General features: G+C 39.8%; 1 protein-coding gene across 1 annotated transcript in view; it reads right to left on the bottom strand.

Annotated features, from left to right (window-relative positions):
* ASPM (assembly factor for spindle microtubules) overlaps nucleotides 1-20569 on the bottom strand; it is a 103738-nt gene that overhangs the window by 37345 nt on the left and 45824 nt on the right. The window contains exons 17-19 of the mRNA XM_077452766.1: nucleotides 11078-11206; nucleotides 6609-6803; nucleotides 925-6384 (exon numbers count right to left, since the gene is read on the bottom strand). Of these exons, the coding sequence (XP_077308892.1) occupies nucleotides 925-6384; nucleotides 6609-6803; nucleotides 11078-11206 (5784 nt within the window). The remainder of the gene's footprint in view (nucleotides 1-924; nucleotides 6385-6608; nucleotides 6804-11077; nucleotides 11207-20569) is intronic.

Below are 20569 nucleotides of genomic sequence, written 5' to 3'. Positions count from 1 at the left end.
CTGGGGTGCCTCAAATCAAACTACACTCATAATAAAAGTGGTTTTATAATCAAGGTGGTTCTAAAGTGTAAATATTTTTACCTTAAAAGGGGAGCTCCAGTCTCTTAAGTGAAAATTAAAAGTCAGCAGCTGACTTAATAAACTCACCTGTCCCATGAGCCAGCGGTGTGCTCACCCCAGTTATTTTCTCCCAGTGTCCTCCTTTGCCGGCATCTATGGGTATCAGGCTGTGATAGCTTGTGGCTTCACAGCCGGGTGCCAACTGCACATGCGTGAGCGGTACTCTGACTGGTCCCGCAGTCTTTTGGGACCTGTCATTTGTCCCAGAAGACAATGGGGGGGGGGGGGGGGGTGTTTAGGAGAACTTTCAATAGGCGATCAGAATGGAAAAAGGAGCAAGTACGAAAAAAAAAAAAAAAAAAAAAAATTGGGTAAAATCAGGGTATCTGAAGTCCGCTCCTGTGTATTTCCAGGATTAGGTGGAGCTGGCTACCCAGCATGCACCTTCCGATCTCGCAGCTGCTATCCGTTTCCTTTGAGGAGGGAGCGGGGGTGTGGCTTTACCAACACTGTATGGACACAAAACCCTACTTGGGTCCACCTATACATGGGTGCTTCCTTAGCACCTGGCTTGCTAAAGGAGGAAGGAGCCATCACCGCCAGTAGGGACTGCCAGAAAGGCAACCTATGCAAGATTGTTGCACAGGGCAGACACATATAACCTATTTAATAATTGCCTTAAGTATCACTTTAACATTCAGACACTTACATTGCTTGCCATCAATATCTGTTCATTTAATAATTAAGGTTTAAAAACACCACAAACAAAATAAAATAAAACTAAAAACAAAATGGAAACTGCATATGAAATGTATTTGGTACAAACAGGGGGTGTCTGTCCTTTGGACGTGTGTAAGAACTCACCTGGCTCATTAAAGCAGCATGTTGAATTCTCTTAAACAACCTCTTGGCATTGAATCTTCTGACTGCTGCTTGCACAAGGATTATTTGCTTTCGTGCATTCAAGAAAGCAGCCCTCTGGCATCTCATAGTAAGGAGAGATTTATACCATTTTTGAATAATCAATGCAGCTGCTCTCTGCTTTTTATACATATGCATAGTCTTTTGCATCCTATAGGAAGTCTGTAACTTTATGGCAGATGCTCTAAGCTGCAGGAACGATTTCCGACAGACGGCCATACGATAATAAGACTGAAGTATTCTTGCTGCTCTTTCCTGTTTAACACGTTTGCGTGCAACCCAACCTCTGAAAGCAGACTGAATTACAATAGCAGAGGTTTGCATGGACAAATATTGGACTCTATGTAGATGGACTTTGCAACATCTTCTATACCAAGACTGTACATGACAGGCAGATGCCACCAATAATTTGTGTCTCTTTCTAGTCTTATAGCCTCTGAATGCTGCCTGAAGGCTCACCACTGCAGACTTGGCCTTTAGAAAGGCTCTTCTTTCCCGATACATCTTCCATGTAGTTTGGATAACCACTGCAGCCCTGATTTCTCTTGACTTTTTGGCACGGAAAGATTGTTGAATTGATAATACCACATCCATAAGATTATTGTACTGCTTCACCGTCTCCTTCTTCAAAAGTGCTGCTCTAAAATGTAACTGTAATGTTTTTGTTGCCTGTAGAATAATCAGGTACGATTTTCTTTGTCTATGCATGCGATAAAAAGCCTGAATTATGGTAGCTGCATTGTGCATTTTGCTTATATTCCTACGACTCTTCATACCTCTGTATGAGGCCTGAAGGACAACAGCAGCATTTTGAAGCCTTAGGTAGCACTCTCTTTCACGAAGAACATATGTTTGATAAATGTAATAATTCTGATGTAATACACTTGATGTTCTTTGGCATCCATAGGAGTTTTGCAGTCTGTACATTCTGAACTCAAGCCTTTGCTGCTCTTTGCACCCTCTATAAGCAGACTGAAAGCACATCACAGGTTTTCGATATGCGAGAAAAGATCTGGCTAGAACTGAAGCTCTGTATCTTCTCTGAAAGAATACTGTTGCAGATCTAAGTTTCAAGTACTTCTTCCTTTCAAAATAACCTTTAACAAATCGTTGGATAGCTGTTGCTGCACAGTGCATTTTTTTAAGCTGTCTTCTAACTTTCATCCCTCTAAAAGCAGCTTGGATCAGTACTACTGAATTTTTAGTAGCCTGGTAACAATACAGATCTTGCTCTCCTGCCTTTTTCGCCCTGTATCTCTGCTGGACTGTTTGGGTGGCTTTCAGCAAACTTTTGTAGTATTTCTTCTGAGTGTACATGCGATAGTTGGACTGTATTACGGTGGCAGCCCTAGGTATAACTTTCAGGTTTTTGCGTTCACTCATTCCTCTGTAACCTGCCTGTATAACTATAGCTGCCCTTCGGAGTTTCAGAAAAGATGTACGTGTATGCCTGCGGTCAACGGAAGACCTGTACCAAGCCTGAATCTTTCTAGCTGCAGCCTGTTGGGAGCTATATAAAACCAAGGCCTTGTGATTTCTGAAAGCAGACTGTATCCTGATGGCCATTTCATGTTTCAGGGCAATATCTTTTCTTACTTTGAACCCCCTGTAAGAAGCTTGTATACAAATTGCAGATTTTCGTAATGACTGGTATTGAGAATGACAGGAACGCATTAAAGCAGTAGCACGGTACCATCTCTGGATAAGAAGAGCTGATGACTGTATTAGAAGATACTGTTTGTGCTTAAGATATGTCCTGAATTGCTTCTGTATAACAGTGGCAGCTCCGGTCATGGTTCCCAACTCTTTTCGGACATGCCAGCCACGGTAAGCAGCTTGAATGAGGAGGGTAGCATCCTTAATAAAAGTATACCGTAGCACATCAAAGTCTCTTTGCTTGTTTGCTCTGTATCTCTGCTGAATCACACAGACTGCCCATAGGAACTTTTTATACTGGATTCTACATTGGTGCATCTTGAACGAGGCTTGGATTTTGAAAGCAGCTTTGTTCATTTGACTTCTCCTCTGCCTTACTTTTGCACCACGATATGCAGATTGAATTATTACTGCTGACTTCTTTTGCTTTACAAAGGTTTCCCTTTCACAAGCAGATATTTTAAATGCTCTGTAGTATTGCTGTATGGTAATCGCAGATTGCTTCAACTTTAGGTAAGCAACGCGTTCTTTGTGCATTCTAAAAGATGCCTGGATGACAGTGGCAGAGGAATTAGTTTGTTGAAGTTTCTGTCTGACTTGTAAACCCCTAAAAGCAGCTTGTAAAACAAGTGCAGCTCTCCGAGTCTTTAGGTAATCCTGCCTCTGGCGATCAGCGAGCTTTTTCAATATAAATCTTCTCTGAATACATACTGTAGCTTTTTGAAGGGTAAGGAACCTGCGTCTTACCAAACAGGACTTAAAAGCTCTTTGAATGACAACTGCAGCTTGACGCTTTGCCCTAAATTCACGCTGTAGTTTTACTGTACGGAAAGTTGACTGAATGCACAATATTGCCTTTCTTGTGTTATGGAAAATCAACAAACATTTATTCCTCTCCTGAGAAGCACGGTAATGTTTTTGAATGGTTACAGTGGCCTTTTTAAGATTTTTAAAAGCTTGTTGTTGTTTGACCATTCGATACCAAGCCTGGATTACTATTGCAGCTGTGTGCATGCGACATAGCAGATTCCTTGCTTTCTTGCCTCTCCATGCAGCCTGCAGGGTGCAAGCAGCTTTCCTGAGTGCTAAATACTGTTGCTGTTGCTTCCTGCCATCTTTCATTGCCCTGTATTGCTTCTGGACTATTACTGCTGCCCTTTTCATCTGGATTATTCTTTGCCTTGTTCTCATACCTCTGTAGACAGACTGTAGTTTAATGGTATTTTGTCTAATAAGAAGATACCATTTCCTCTGCAACTTGGCGGCAACCATTGCACAGTATCGTCTCTGAATTAGGATTGTTGCCATCCTCAGACTGAGGTATTCTTTTCTGAGCCTGAAAGAGCGATAGGAGGTCTGTATTTTGCAAGCTGCATTGTGTAGATGCAGTAAATGTTTTCTAATTTGCCATCCACGGAAAGCAGCCTGTAGAGTGCAAGCAGATTTCTTGAGCTCCAAATACTGTTGCTGTTGCGTCCTTCCTTCCTTTATTGCTCTATAATGCTTCTGGATTAACACTGATGCCCATTTCATTTTCTGATATTGTGCACGCTGTTTCTGCATTTTAAACACAGACTGTAACAAAACTGCAGACCTTTGCATCTGGTTTATTCTTTGCCTTGTTCTCATACCTCTGTAAACAGACTGCAGTTTAATGGTATTTTGTCTTATAAGAAGATACCTATTTCTCTGCAACTTGGAGGCAACCATAGCACGGTATCGTCTCTGAATTAAAATGGTCGCCATTCTCAAATGGAGGTATTCTTTTCTGAACCTGAAAGAGCGATATGAAGTTTGTATTTTGCAAGCTGCATTGTGTAGATTGAATAAATGTTTTCTAATTTGCCATCCACGGAAAGAAGCCTGCAAGGTGCAAGCCGATTTCTTGAGTGCCAAATACTGTTGCTGTTGTTTCTTTCCTTCCTTTATTGCTCTATAATACTTCTGGATCAACACGGCTGCCTTTTTCATTTTCCGATATTGTGCACGCTGCTTCTGCATTTTAAATGCTGACTGTAACAAAACTGCAGACCTTTGCATCTGGTTTATTCTTTGCCTTGTTCTCATACCTCTGTAGACAGACTGCAGCTTAATGGTATTTTTTCTCAAACAAAGAAACCATTTTCTCTGCAACTTAGCAGCAACTAGAGTGCGGTATCGTCTCTGAACTAAAATCGTTGCCATCTTTAGACTGAGGTATTCTTTTCTGAGTCTGAAAGAGCGATAGGTGGCCTGTATTTTGCAAGCTGCATTGTGGAGATGCAATATATGTTTTCTAGTTTGCCATCCACGGAAAGCAGCCTGAAGACAATTTGCTGCTTCTTTGACATTTAAATAATTTGCTCGCTGTGCTTTACCAGCTGTGTGTGCTCTGTAGCGACACTGAATGAGCACTGCAGCTTGTTTCCTGGTTTGGTATTTTGCGTAGCAGACATGCATTCTATAGTAGGACTGTATCAAAGTTGCCATTTTGTGATATGTCTGAATCTCTTGCCTCACTTTTTTCCCCCTCCAGGTAGCTTGAACTTTTTTTATAAGCAAACAGATGTGAAGATAGTTTTGCCTCTCCTCCCTGCCAATAAGCACAGCACGATAGTACCGCTGTATGGTCAAAGTAGCCATCTTCACTTCTTTGAATTTACTTTGAGCAATACATTTCCGAAAGGCTGATTGGATAGTGACTGCAGCCACTGTCCATTTATGTAGTTGTCGTCTCACTAACCATCCACGGTATGTGGACTGTATGGTAGCAACAGCTCTCTTAATTTTCCAAAATTGTTCCAGATCTCTCTTCAGTTGTTTCTGTCCTCTGTACCATCGCTGAATAGATATGGCAGACTGTCTCATGCTAAGATAATGCTTTCTTGCTATGTAGCATCGGTAAGTGGTTTGTATGGATAACGCTGCAAGATGCTGAATTTTTATTCTTTTACGAACAATGTAACCTCTGCAGGCTGCTTGTATCCATATAGCAGAGCATTTCATGAGCAAGAAGCTCTCTCTATGATAGGCAGCAACTTTATTTGCTCGAAAGCTCTCCTGTATTATAATTGCAGCTCTGTATATAGCAAGATACTTCGTTCTGGTCATATGCATTCTGTAGTTGGCTTGTAATTTTGTTGCAGCTTTGTGCCACAGCTTGATTTGTTTTCTGACCAAAAGGCCTTTAATATTAGACTGAATTTTAACACAAGCTGCCCGCATCTGGAGGAAGGACTTGCGCTCTTTGCGCATTAATAGGTTAGCGCGAAACTGAGTTTGGACAAAGATCACTTTTTCTCTTAATACAAGGTACTGGATTCGTTTTTGTCTCATTTTAACCAGAGATTGTATCTTTACTGCTGCTGCTTGCATAGAGAGGTATTTACATCTTTCTCTGGACATGCGATAAAGGGACTGAATTAAAGTGGCTGCTTTTCTCTTCATTTCCAATTTATGATTTTGCCATTTCCTGTATGCTTTCTGAAGTACCAATACAGCATTGATCTCTTGTTTTAGCTTTATACATCTCCACCTCCTGAAAGCAGATTGTATCGTAAGAGCAGCAGATTTCAACTGTAAGAAGTCTTCACGATCTTTCTTAGCCAACAACCAAGCGCGCACATGCCTCTGGAGAGTTTTTGTTGCATGTATGGTCTTTTTGTAAGCCAAAACAGCCCTCTTTGTTCTCATTCTTGCTTGCAGAAGAACACCATATTTTCTCAACTTGATGTAGTATTTTCTGGCTGCATAACATCTCCAGATTCTCTGCAAGATAAAACCACACTTGTTAGTTATAACAATGAGTCAGCCAATGACAAAATGTCAATTTTACCTAATAAAGTAATGAGGTTTCAATAAAATGTTATAGCTTGAAAAGACAACAAACAAACAAACAAACAAACAAACACACACACACACACCACACTTGTGTACCTATTGTGAAGAATAGGAAAAAATAAAAATCTTAACCTCCTGTGTAATGAACACACCTGAATGACAATGGCTGCAGAGGCCTCAATTTTCTTTTGTCTGTGAAGCTTTAATTTCATTAGTTCCTTATGAGCCAAGTATTTTCTCCAGTGTTTCTGAATTACTATTGCAGATGTTGTTCTCTTTAAAATCCAACGTCGCGACAGAAACTTGCGAACTGCAATCTGAATGACAGAGGCAGCCTTGTGCTTTTTCTGAAAATCAAAACAATGCACAATTAGAGGCAGAGAGTATGCTTCCCTGTAAGTATCTAAGACTGAACACTGCTGCCATGAGCTTAAGCAATCTAGAAGTTCTAGACATATTTAGAGATAATTTATTTAGGCTATTTTTTGTGAAATTCATAAACGCCAACCAAAAATCAAAAGACTCAGGAATAATTGACCCCCCTCCTGGAATTTTAACATGGAGGGGTTAAAAATTTGTTCTTTTAACGCAAGAGGCCTTAACTCTCCCTCAAAAAGAAATCAAATTTTAAACTTCTTCCACAAACGAAAGGTAAACATAGTCCTTTTCCAGGAAACGCATTTTCGTTCAGAGCATATTCCGAAATTAACTAATAAGCATTATGTTAACTGGATTCACGATACATTCCCATATTCCAAGTCAAGAGGGGTATCAATAGCGTTCCATAGAGATACGTTATATCAAATATCAAATAGTTCAGGAATACAAAGGGAAAGATGGTAGATCTTTGGCTGTAAAGGTTAAATTATTTGGTAAGATGTTTACAATTATTAATCTCTACTTACCAAACTACGAACAAATTGAGACAGGGATAAAAATTTTAAGGAAAGTAATGGATAGTGCAGAAGGAACAATAATAATTGGCGGAGATCTGAACTTTATAATGGATACGAAAATAGATACTACTAATACCCATCCTCAGAGGAGAAATAAACAATTAAAAGAATTTAAAGGGTTATTAGATATATATCAATTGATTGATATATGGAGAGTACAACACTTAAAAGAAAAGAACTACACATATTATTCTAATATACATAATTCCTATCATAGAATAGACTACTTCTTCCTGAATCAATCTGGATTAATGATGACTCCAATAACAGATATAGGAGGTTTTTTGTGGTCAGATCACGCACCAATATATCTGGAATTAAAAATAAGGGAATATAGAAAAACAAGAGGAACGTGGAGTCTGAATGATAATTTACTTAAAGATAAAAAATGTGAGGAAGATATACAACGAGAGATAAAGGAATTTCAGTTAATTCATGATAAAGATAGTACCTCATCTCCTATACAATGGGAAACATTAAAATGCGTATTGAGGGGACTGTTCATCAAGCACGGATGTAGGATAAAAAGGGAAAAAGAACAAAAAAAAGATCAATTATTGTTGGAAATCGGGATATTGGAAGGAAAACATAAACAGAGTTTGAAATCAGAGGATAACATACTTCTAAAAGATAAAAAAATCGAACTGCAGGCCGTGCTTGATGAGGAGTCCCTTCGTATAAGAGATAGGAACAGAACACAATGGTACTATTATGGTAATAAAACAGGAAAACTACTTGCAAGAACATTGAGAGGACAGCAATCCATGACATCTATAGTAAAGATCTTAAAAATAAATGGGGAAATAACATACGATCCAACCGAAATTGTAAAAACATTTCAAAAATACTATGATAAATTATATAATATAGAATTACAACAGGAAAATAAAAAAGAGGAAAGGGCGGAAAAAATTAGAAAATATGTTAACGAAACAGCGTCACCTAGATTTCCTAGGGAAAGCATTGAGGAAATGGAAGAAGAAATTACAACAGAGGAGATTCAACAGGCAATTGCCGAGCTGGCCCTGGGAAAGAGCCCAGGACCAGACGGATATACAGCAAGGTTTTATAAACGGTTCCAAGATCTAATCATACCTATACTTAAAAAAACATATAATTCTATAACGAAAATGCAGACCTTCGCACCACAGAGTACAGAAGCCCACATTATACTTATCCCAAAACCAGAAAAAGACCACACATTAAGTAAAAATTTCCGCCCTATTTCACTAACAAATATAGATATTAGACTATACTCAAAAATCATTTCTAACAGATTAGCCTCTATTTTACCAGAACATATAAAACTGGATCAAACGGGCTTTACAAAGGGGCGCAAAACTAGGGATAATATAATAAAGACCTGCACGCTGTTGGAATATGCCCAAAAGACCGCCATCCCTGCCTGTCTTTTAACTATAGATGCTGAGAAAGCTTTTGATAGGGTGGGATGGCGGTTCTTAGAGGAGGCACTAATACAGTTGGGATTGGGCCCAAAAATGCTAGGTAGGATTATGGCATTATATGCCAATTCGAGAGCCAAGGTAAGAGTAAACGGAATACTTTCGGAATACATAAAGATATCGAACGGGACCCGTCAGGGTTGCCCCCTATCCCCTTTACTATATATAATTGTGATGGAACATCTAATTAATGCAATTAGGAAAAATAAAGACATACAAGGGATCAAAATCAGGGATAAGGATTACAAATTAGCAGTATATGCGGACGATTTATTATTGTATATAACAAACCCAATTATAACAATTCCTAATATAATAAAAGAACTAGATCGTTTTGGGGAAGTAAGTAATTTTAAGGTTAACTATGAGAAATCAGAAATGATGAACATCACAATAAAAGAAGAAATACAGATACTCTTGCAAAGAGAATTTCCGTTTAGATGGCAAAGAGAGGCAATCAAGTACTTGGGAGTCATGATCCCGAAGGATTTGAAACAGATACAAGAATTAAACCATAATACGACTATACGTAAAATAATAAAACAAATGCAAAAATACGAAAAAATAACATATTCATGGCTGGGTAGAATAAATATAGTAAAAATGGAGATACTGCCAAAGATATTATATGTATTCCAAACATTACCCATTGTTCCATCTAGGAAGATAATGATAGATTTAAGGAAAGCTATAAGTAGCTTCGTATGGGCAAAAAAAAACTGCCGAATAAAAAGAGAAACACTAACCAGAACAAAAGAAAATGGAGGGCTGGCATTGCCCGATTTGGTAAAATATATGCAAGCAGCATCATTGGTTAGAATTATAAATTGGCAACATGATAAGGAAAACAAACAATGGGTAACGTTGGAAGAGGAAATTACGGGAATACAACTTAAATTTTTACCTTGGATAAAACCTGAATTAAGAACAAAAAAAAAGGAAATGCCAATTTTCGTGAGAGCTACTTTAAAAATCTGGGACGCAGTGCTGAAAAAGGGAAAGCTATCCTCCAGAACTGGACCTTTGACTCCATTGATGTCCAACCCAGAATTTAAGCCAGCTTTGGAAGGGGTAAGATATTTAAATTGGAACAAGATGGAGAATGTAAGATTAATACAGATTTTGGCGGATGGAAAGATGCCAAACTTACTCGATATGGGATTGGAAATTAAAAAAGATTGGCTGCAACATTACCAACTAGAAAAATTTATCGAGTTAAATAAAAACTCAATAACTAGACCATTAACTAAATTTGAACAGATAATACTAAAGGAGCAAAATCATAAGAATAAGCTATCTAAAATATATGAACTGCTGCTACCTACAGGCGACATTAAAGAGCTAATAGGAATTAGAAAATGGGAGGAAGAATTAGAAGAGACAATTACAGAAAAAGAATGGAAAAAAATCTTAGGGATAATACATAAAACCTCAACGGCATTAAAATATCAAGAAAGAAATTATAAAGTGGCACTGAGATGGTACTGGAGTCCGGTGGCATTAAAAATAGTTAATAAAGGAAATACAGAGAAGTGCTGGAGATGTGGGATAGAAAAAGGAACATTGGAACATATTTGGTATAGCTGTAAAAAAGTGAGAAATTTCTGGGTAAAAATTTTTGAGATATACCAAAAAGTGACCGGAAAAGAATTAATTCCAGATGTAAAGGTAGCATTATTTTCTCTTACGACAGATACATTGGATAGTATGAAAAACGGGATAATTCAATATATGACAACAGCAGCTAGAACAATAATAGCACGTAAATGGAAAGAAACAACCAATCCAATAATATCAGAATGGATATGCGAAATGAACGAGATGTATTTCATGGAAAAACAAATAAGAGAAGAAGGCTACGTGAAAAGCCAGATACCAACGGTGTGGAAAAAATGGGAAGAGTTTCGGTCCTCAAAAGGAATGATAGAATATTTATAATTTAAAGAAAGGGGGGGGGAGGGAGAGGAAGAGGGAAGGGAGAGAGAAAAGGGGGATTGCGTCTTTTTTTTTTTTCCTTTCTTAAATGAAGGGGAAAATGTTTGGGTTTTATGTATGATGTTGTATGATGATGTTGTAAATGGATATGTATGTTTTATGATTATTATAAAAAATAATAAAGAGAAGATTTGAGACAAAAATCAAAAGACTCTTACAACAATAAGAAAATCAAGCCCCCACTGATTTGTCCTTTCGAGAACTGACCTGTAGTAACTGCTCCTCTGTTGTCACTTTGTGCTTTCTCCATGCGGCCTGGATCACTCTTGCAGCTCTAGCCTCCTTACGAAGATCCAAAAGTCGTGCACAAAGGAAGGAAAGGAAAGTGATGACAACCTGCAAAACAGAAAAATGCGTTTTAGATTTTGATTTTCCAAAATTGTGATTGATTTAGAAATACAAAAAAAAAAATAATAACAGCTAGTAAGGCAAAACATACATATCTACTTTATTTTAAATTGCATTAGTTTAGAGATTGACAAGTTGTCATTAAAGTGAATTTGTCAGCCATTCCAAGTACAATATACCTACAATTATCTTTGTTAGCCCAATTTGAACATCCCTCTGATCCTCATTTCATTTGGATTATTAAGGGACACAAGTTACCCAATTTTTAATCTAGATACATCCTCTCTATTGAAGATGGCATAAAATAGCATGCTTATTAGACAAAGGGGTACCTAAGTGGTGTTTAGCTTCAACATCAGGGAAGTTGAGCCATAGATGAGAGCGCAGAACAGACTTTTCTGGCCAACAAGGGCAATACAAGGCTTCATACAGTTGTACTCGCCATAAGAAAACATTTTTCTCTGAGTCCATTAAAGTACAATGAAGTGGTATACTGTTGGGTTATGTTGCCGCATACAGGGGGATTGGACAATAGCAAACAAAAACAGGTCAGCCCAGAATAACCCTCTACTCTACCTAGCATTCCTCAGTTTGTAGCAAGCAGTACCAAGAGCCTGATCATAAAACACAAGGGGATGCGACTATTTTTTTATTTTACAGTGTACACAAAAATCAAACTTCTTTCTCATACATTAAGGAACACAGAAAGTGATGTACTGGGACCTCCAAGAGCTGTCCCAACTAAGGGGTGGGCAAACTGCAACGAACGCCAACCATCCAACAGAATTGGGGACTGCCTGCAGCCCAAGAGCCACAAAAATCTCCAGAATTGACACTGAATGAAGCCAACCCCTGTGTCGGATAAGGAACCCTGCCAACATGATCAGAGGAAGAACAGAGGATCATCTTGATGCTCAAGACTCAGTAAAAAGTGAAATTGTGGACAATGGGGCGACAGTAATCAAAATCTGTTTATTGACAACCTATTTTTTTAGTTTTTATTGAAAGCCTGTGGCGTGCAAAACACACTCAAACTTCACCCGGTACCAAAAAAAATGTGCACACACAGAGTGAAACAAAAAAGTTCAACGGGTACACAAGCCCTCTGAAATCAGAGGGCCTTGCCCTGAATCCCCCCCCGGGTGTTAGGCTCCAGACAGGGACAAGGACACTTAAAACTTGGCCCATCTAGCCAAAACCAGGCGGACCCCGTTCTTTGGAAGGTCTGCCGAAACAGACCAACCCAAATACTAGGTGAGGCTCCCCCGAAGGGAGACCCCAACCATTAAAGAGGGCGAACTAAGCCAGAAGGACCACAGCAGCCCCCACTCCAGGCAGGAAGGCGTGAAGTTTAGGAAGCTTGGCAAGAGCCCTTTGCCATCAGGCTGCACCGTTGTTGCCATCGCTCCTCCCCACCCAGAAAAGAGGAGCCAGTGTTCTTTCCCAAAAAACTGTCTGGGGCTAGAACTACCCCAGTCCAGGCCAGTAGGCCAGGTACTCGAACCTCTGGGTCAGACCAATAGCAGCACCCATCACCCGATTTTCAAGAAAAAAATAAATAAAAATGTATGGCCCTTTGAACAGTACAGGTGCCTGATCTTTTCTCCCTAATCATCCCACTGCTTAAGCTGAGTGGCTTCTGCATAGTGAGAATCTCTCACCACCACACAAGTAGTAAGAACTGGAAATCTGAAAAAATCTAAATAAAAATCACAACAAACACACACACGCACACACACACACACACGTCGGCAGGACAGAAGCAGTACCCCAAGGATAGACAGGTAATGGAAGTTAAATCTTATCATAAAATAAGAATTAAAGTAAAACAATAAAAAAAAAAAAAAAAAAAAAAAAAAGGTTTCAAAGTGCCCCAACATACAAAAGCAACTGTACAAACAAAAACCAATTGCACCACACATTAGCCATTGCCAATATTGCAATATTTCTAGTGACATTATTCACTGTAAACTCTAAATATATCTGTGAAGGTTTTTTAAAGCTTTTTGCTCAATCAGTACAGGAGCAGTTTGCATCTGAGGGCTACCAGAAAGACCAATGCCTGTATGTGACTAAAATGAGGTTAAGTTCCTTGCAAGACAGGGGAATCTGCTAAAGACCAAGGGAGGACCACAGAGCATCCACATGATACTCAAGACCAGCACACGGGACCTTGCCCAAGCGAGAGTCTGTAAAACAAAAACCCAAAACAGATGGACCAACAATATAAAAGTAAACAGCAAAAAAAAAAAAAAAAAAAAGAGAGAGGGAGAACATTGGGACAAAATTTCCCAGGAGTCTTGAGCCCAGGGTGTAAACTGCTTTAGCAAAGACTTGAACTGTACAGCCCTGCCGGTCAGTGACCAATGGTTACCAAAACTAGACAGCTCTGATGCCCCCTGCATTCAAAGGCTGCAGGTGTTAAGGCCTTCAAAAAGAGTCCCAACTGCCAGGATCCAAAAAGCATACCCTCTTAATGTGGTCATCTAGGGGTTCTGAGATAGGGGTGCCAAGAAAAAATAGAACGTAGGATCCAGCGCTTTGACAAATAGCAGGCGCTTCTGAAGTACACTGATGGGTCAGGTGTTTGTGAGGGAATGGAGCCGTAGGAACTGGTCCCAGCCAACCTTGAGTCAGACAGTCCCTTTGGAGAGGGAGTGAGGGGATGCTGACAAGTACGAAGTACTGTGAGGGGTTCAACATTACCCAAAAATATATTATTGATTGGGGGTTAGGATCAAGGCTTACAGTTACCTGGTGTCAAAATAGATGGAGAAGTGTGGGCTTCCTCTGACCTCCTGGGTTGAAGCAAGAGCACATTTTTGCTACCTGCGGCACAGCTAACAGTGGTGTCAGGAACAGACCTGAAGGGATGGTGTCCCTTGAAGACCAATTGGGTCAGATGCTCCTTGGTAGTAAACTTAATGGATTTATTTCTGTATGGACATCAGTCCCAAGAAAGACACACGCTTAGATGCTCGTAGCAAACCAACACAAAAAAGCACAAAACCCTGGACATTTGTTCCAGGATATGAGGACCAACAGTGGAGGGATCCCCATTAAAGTAACTCTACCAATTCTGACATAGTCCACAGATTAGCAGTACTGCAGACATGCTATGAAGAGTCACACCAGCCTATTCAAACTGGGATTCTCTCAGTGAAATCCAGAAAGGTGAAAACCCCATTTACGGATATTCCTCTTAACAAGGATCATTGGTGCATCTACAGTGGGAACAAATCACTGAATAAAACTCCTTCTCAAAAGGAAAAGGAAAAGAATGAAACATTTCTACCACACTCACAGGTAGGGCCAAGTACCCTTCAGGGTGTTTCCATTCCACATAAAGTAATAACTTCATAGATGAAATAGAAAGGTCATAGCTGTAGGACTGGATGCAGAGGTTTATTTGAACATAGGACTGGCCTCAGTCATAACCAACTGAGCTGAAGGGGATCATTATGACCCTGCATCTCAGGTGCCAGATTACAGGCATTGATACCTTCTATGGATAATGGGTAAATATCCCCCAGAACCACTAGGGCAATATATGTTGCTGCAATGCATGGCAGCTGGACTATCCTGTGTGTGTCTTTGGGGGGAGACATGTTGCGTCCTGCAACTAGGCCAAATGTGAGTCTAGGCCTCCAGTACTCACAAATTGATAAGTGGTCAAAGGTGACAGTCACTATAGATGGGCTAAGGAACTTAAATGGAGTTCCATGTGGTGCTTCAAGAGCTGAAGTAGCAATGGGATGGTGCTTTCTCCAGGCTACATGGTAAGGGAACACACATAGCAATGCACCTTGTGGATGACCTTAGCACTCAATCCCTCAACTTCAACCCTTACCACTGTAAAAACTGGTGGTGGGAAAGGTGCCTAGCGTGCAAATGGTGAGGCAATGCCCGATGTTTCAGGCCGACTGGTCTTGTTCATTATGTGAGTCTTCAGAGACAGGGTCCCACCTTGGGCTGTGTCAAGGATTCTGGATTGGGAAAGCACTCTTCAGCTAACGATACATAAAAAAGGCCTGAAATGCACCATATCCCTGTCACGTTTCCAGGACAATCCCCCACGCTCAGTCCAGCTGTAGGAGTCCAACCCACTGAAATGCTAGAAAAAAACCTGCATGCTGGGTCGAAGTGTGTTTAAATGGGGATTAGCTTACAATGTTTCAGTTTTCAAGTGTCCCAACCTCCTGGAGGTGGCAGTATGACCCAACTATTTCAGAATCCCTGTGTCCACCCGTGAAGGAGAAGAAAATAAATAATTTGAGTGTATTTCACTGAAAATATAGTATCTGATAAAAAGAAGAGCAAATATTGTGTAACAAATAACAATTGACTCAAATTTTAATTCTAAGGTCTCTGCTTTCAGATAAAATATAAAAGGTTTTGGGGTTTAGAGTGCATTTTCATGTACACAGTGTGCATTTTGATGTATGTGCAGAATGAAAAAAAAAAAAAAAAAAGGTTCTGTAAGCAAAAGGGTTCAAAATTGAAACCAGGATGAGTTTTGTTGTGAAAGCCAAAAATAGAATTTTAAATACGGCGATGACAGCAAGTAAAAAGGAGTATGATCCCAGGAGCAAACAATGCATTATACAGTACAGGAATTTTTGAAGAACTGATCCACATTGAAATATTAAATTTTCACAAAAGTACAAGAAAGCTAAACTCATAATGAACAGCAATGTAACCATAGAGCTACCAACTTCTTCAATGTATATGTGCCCAATGTAGTGTATTTCTCCAGCCTTCTGCATGCCTCATTACTAGATCAGATGAGTAAATGACTGACAAGCATAGCAAGAGAGTAAAACAGTCTGTATAAAGCTTTATTTTTTCCCCTTTCACAGTGATAAACAGGCAGGCTGTCAAGTCAATAGTCTTAAAATGATTGTCTTTTACCCCTTTTAACCGATTCGCGCCCGCCCTATAGCCGAAAGACTGCTACAGAGCGGACGCTAACTGCCGGGAGGCCGTTTCTGAACGGCCTCCTGTTTACTTCCTCAATGCGCGCTCCCGCGAGCGCGCATCTGGGAAGTTCTGTGCTGGCTGTGTCCCTCGGACACAGCCAGTCACAGATCGCTGTAAACGGCCAATCACAGCGGCCGTTTACAGCGCGATCGGCGTGTCCAATGGGAGATGATCTCATATGTAAACATATGAGATCATCTCTCAGCACCGCTCTCCCTCCTCACACAGACAGCGTGTGAGAAGGGAGAGATCAACGGCTACAGCGGCCGTAAGGAAAAAAAAAAAAGTGGCATCCTCGCCCAGTTCCACGTATAAGTGCCATTTGTCATCAATGCCACGTATAAGTGCCATCTGTCATCAGTGCCATGTATAAGTGCCATCTGTCATCAGTGCCACGTATCATTGTCCTGGTGCTCCAGGGACTTCAAAAGTGTAATAGGTAGTCAACAAGTTAGAGGTGTAATTTATGCTCCTATGACGGCGCTCCCTGCATGTTGGGCCTCTCTATGTCGCCAGGCTGTGAAAAAGTCCCACACATGTGGTATTGTAATACTCAGGAGGAGTAGCAAAAATTTTTTGGGGGGGGGTGTCATTTGTGGTATACACATGCCACGTGAGAGACATAACCTATTACAATGACAATTTTGTGGAAAAAAATTAAAATAAATAAAAATCTTAATTTTGCAAAGAATTGTGGGAAAAAAATTACATAAAAAAGCTCACTATGCCTCTTACTAAATACCTTGGAATGTCTACTTTCCAAAAAGGGGTCATTTGGGGGGTATTTGTACTTTCCTGACTTGTTCGGGTCGCAAGAAGTGAGATAGGCCACCAGTACATCAGATGTGATCAATTTTGTGCGATTTGCACCACAGCTTGTAGACTCTCTAACTTTCTCAAAGACCAAATAATATCCACTAATTTGGGTTATTTTTACCAAAGACATGTAGCAGTATAAATTGTGGCCAAAATTTATGACAAAAAATTAATAATTTTCAACATTTTATCACAGAAAGAAAGATATACGCGTTTTTTTTTCCCCAAAATGTTCGGTCTTTTTTCATTTATAGCGCAAAAAATAAAAACCTCAGGAGGTGATAAAATACCACCAAAAGAAAGCTCTATTTGTGGGAAAAAAATTAATTTGGGCACAGTGTTGCATGACTGAGTAATTGTCATTCAAAGTGTGAGAGCACCGAAAACTGAAAATTGGTCTGGGCAGGAAGGGTGTTTAAGTGCCCAGTAGGCAAGTGGTTAAAGTGATTGTAAAGCTTTGAATTTTGTATTAAAATACACGTTACACTTGCCTTCTCTGTGCAATGGTTTTGCACAGAACAGGTCCGATCCACCTCTTTTTGGGTCCCCTCGTTGATGCGCCTGGCTCTCCCCCCCCCCTCACCCCACTGAGTGCTCACCATAGTAAGCTGCTTGCCAGGGGGGCACCCGTGCAGGCTCACTCCTGAGCAGGGCTGTTTGCATCTATGCAGACACACAGCTCGGCTTTGCGCGCCCCCACCCCTCCTCAGTTTTGACTGACAGCAACAGGAGACAAGCCTACGAAAGCAGGGAGAGGTGAGAAGAGATGCTGCATACATGCACAGCGCTGGATCAAGATTGAGCTTAGGTAAGTATTTAGGGGGGCTGTGGAGGAGTTACTATTAAAAGGTTTTTACTTTAAGAGAAGTAAAGTTTTTCTTTTTCAGAGTCAGAGTCATAGTTGCCTAGATGGATGCAGCATCGGTCTGATGCTGCATCTATCCAGACGCCTCTACACTGAGAGCCGAGTGATAAAACACCGCCGATCACTTGGTTTTCAGAGCTCTGTGAGCAGAGAACTTTAGACTGTCAGTCGCATCCTGCTTCCTCCTCACTCACTGGAGCACTGGGCTGTGGAGGGAGCAGCCAGCTCAGGCTCTCAGCAGCTCGCTAAGAGGCTGAGCTGGGTGTCAGTGCAGGCACCTGGTGGACCCCGACTTTGTCACGAGGACACTGTGCCTGGACTGACTTCTGTGACATGAGCAGAGAGTGGACTTCAGCCGTGAGCCCCAAAGACTCAATCGCCGCAGGGATACCCGCAATCGTCTCACGGGGAAGGAGAACGGGGAGATGCCGTTGTAAACAGCTCTGCCTAGCAACAAGTGACACTGATCTCTGCTCCAATCACAGGAAGCAGAGATCAGTGTTCACTAACACACAGTCCAGCCCCCCCTCCCCCCAGTTAGTAACACGCCCCTAGGACACACTTAACTCCTACACTGCCACCCCCTGGTTAACCCCTTCACAGCCAGTGTCATTTATACAGCAATCACTGCATTTGTATAGCACCGATTGCTGTATATATGACAATGGTCCCAGAAATGTCCCAAAAATGTCTGATGTGTCCACCATAATGTCGCAGTCACACTAAAAACTGCTGATTGCCGCCATTACTAGTAAAAAAAATAAAAATGCCATAAAACTATCCCCCATTTTGTAAATGCTATAAATTTTGAACAAACCAATCAATAATCACTTATTGTGATTTTTTTTTTTTTACCAAAAATATGTAGAAGAATACATATCGGCCTAAACTGAGGAAAAAAATTCATTTTATATTATATATATATATATATATATATATATATATATATATATATATATATATATATATATATATATATATATATATATATATATATATATATATATTTTTTTTGGGGGGGATATTTATTATAGCAAAAAGTAAAAAATAATGTGTTTTTTTCAAAATTGTCGCTTTTTTTTGTTTATAGCGCAAAAAATAAAAACCGCAGGGGTGATCAAATACCACCAAAAGAAATTTGTGGAGGGGGAAAAAAAAAGAAAAAAAAGAAAGAAGGATGTCAGTTTTGTTTGGGAGCCATGTCACACAACTGCGCAATTGTCAGTTAAAGCGACGCAGTGCCGAATCGCAAAAAGTGGCCTGGTCAATGGCCTGCAAAATGGTTTGGTCTGAAAGTGGTTAAAAAAGTAGTATACCTACGGGTTTATATTACGTGGAGTTTTCTGTTTCCTTCTCAGTCGATCGCTACTCCAGAAAAACTTTGAAGAGTGTCCAGAACACAAAAAAAAAAAAAAAAACAACCCCATACTGTAGCAGCTTTGTCCCCCCCCCTTGATTTTCACCAGGGGGATCTGGCCCAGTAACACATTTCCTGCATTAAAATGGCTAGTTTTTTTTCATAGAGAAGGAGAAAACACCCCTTTAGACGGAAGCATCCTGGAAGGGGGTACCATTAGATGCAACAGTAGATTAAAAGGTCCCTTTCACACTTATCTTGAGACTTCAAAGTCGCACCCCATGATTTCCAATGAGTACCATAAAATAAATTTATATATATATATATATATATATATATATATATATATATATATATATATATATACACACATACATATACACATATACATACATATACATACACATATACATACATACATACATACATACATATACATACACATACACACACACACAGTTCCTGTACTATTTTGGTCAGACTTTGATGTGCGTTGAGGTCCATTAGACCTCAAGTTTACACAGGCATTCCCCGAAAAGCATGAGCTTTAAGTTGCGGCAGTGTGAAAGGGGCCTTAGATAGGATTTTACCAGCAAAGTTAGACTCTAATCATACCTGACCAGTTTTTCTCCAAAATTAGTGTCTGTTCATGCTGCATATAAAGCTCTCAGGCATCTGTAGCGCAACACCCGATGCTCCCAAAAGCAACATAAGCCATTTTGAGGCAGATTTGGGCATTTTTGGTCTCAGTGTCTTCAATAGGAACACTTTTTTATTTTTTTTATTTGCCGGCATGCAGGGAATACATTAATGTAAAAAGCCTTTCAACTTTAGAACCACTTAAAACCTAATTCCAGCTTACATTTGTTACAGAAACTGTTTTTTTTTTTGTTTAGGCTAAAGATTTTACATAAGCTGACCATTAAGCATGAAAAAATTTTGTAAAAAATAACTGCGCTAGTGAAACACCCAATAAATAAAACAAATGAAAAAAATATATAGGAATATCATTAAACAATGCAGCAATCCTCACAAAGTAAATACACCCCCCATAAACTCATAAAAGCCTAACATTCTCCTTGTAGGGAAAGGTAATGATTTAAAAAAAAAAAAAAAAAAAAAATGTCCCATCAGTTCAGGATATGAACAGGGATTCTATTGGAAGAGAGACAGAATCAGAGTGATATTAGTTCTAAGAATAATGTTTTTTTCCTGGTCTTTGATTACCTCCTTTCCACCCCAGCATTTTGCAGTAAATAAGATAAGCGTTGGAATATGTTGCAGAATTATAGTGTTCTAGGGCCCATTTTACCACCTAAACCTCAGGTGATCT

The sequence above is a fragment of the Lithobates pipiens genome, unplaced genomic scaffold, assembly GCF_037356315.1.
Source record: "Lithobates pipiens isolate NorthernLeopardFrog02 unplaced genomic scaffold, aLitPip1_a1.2 Scaffold_23, whole genome shotgun sequence".
In the NCBI taxonomy this organism is placed as follows: domain Eukaryota; kingdom Metazoa; phylum Chordata; class Amphibia; order Anura; family Ranidae; genus Lithobates; species Lithobates pipiens.
The sequence above is the reverse complement of the archived record's forward strand: the minus strand, read 5'-3'. Positions and strand labels throughout refer to the sequence as shown.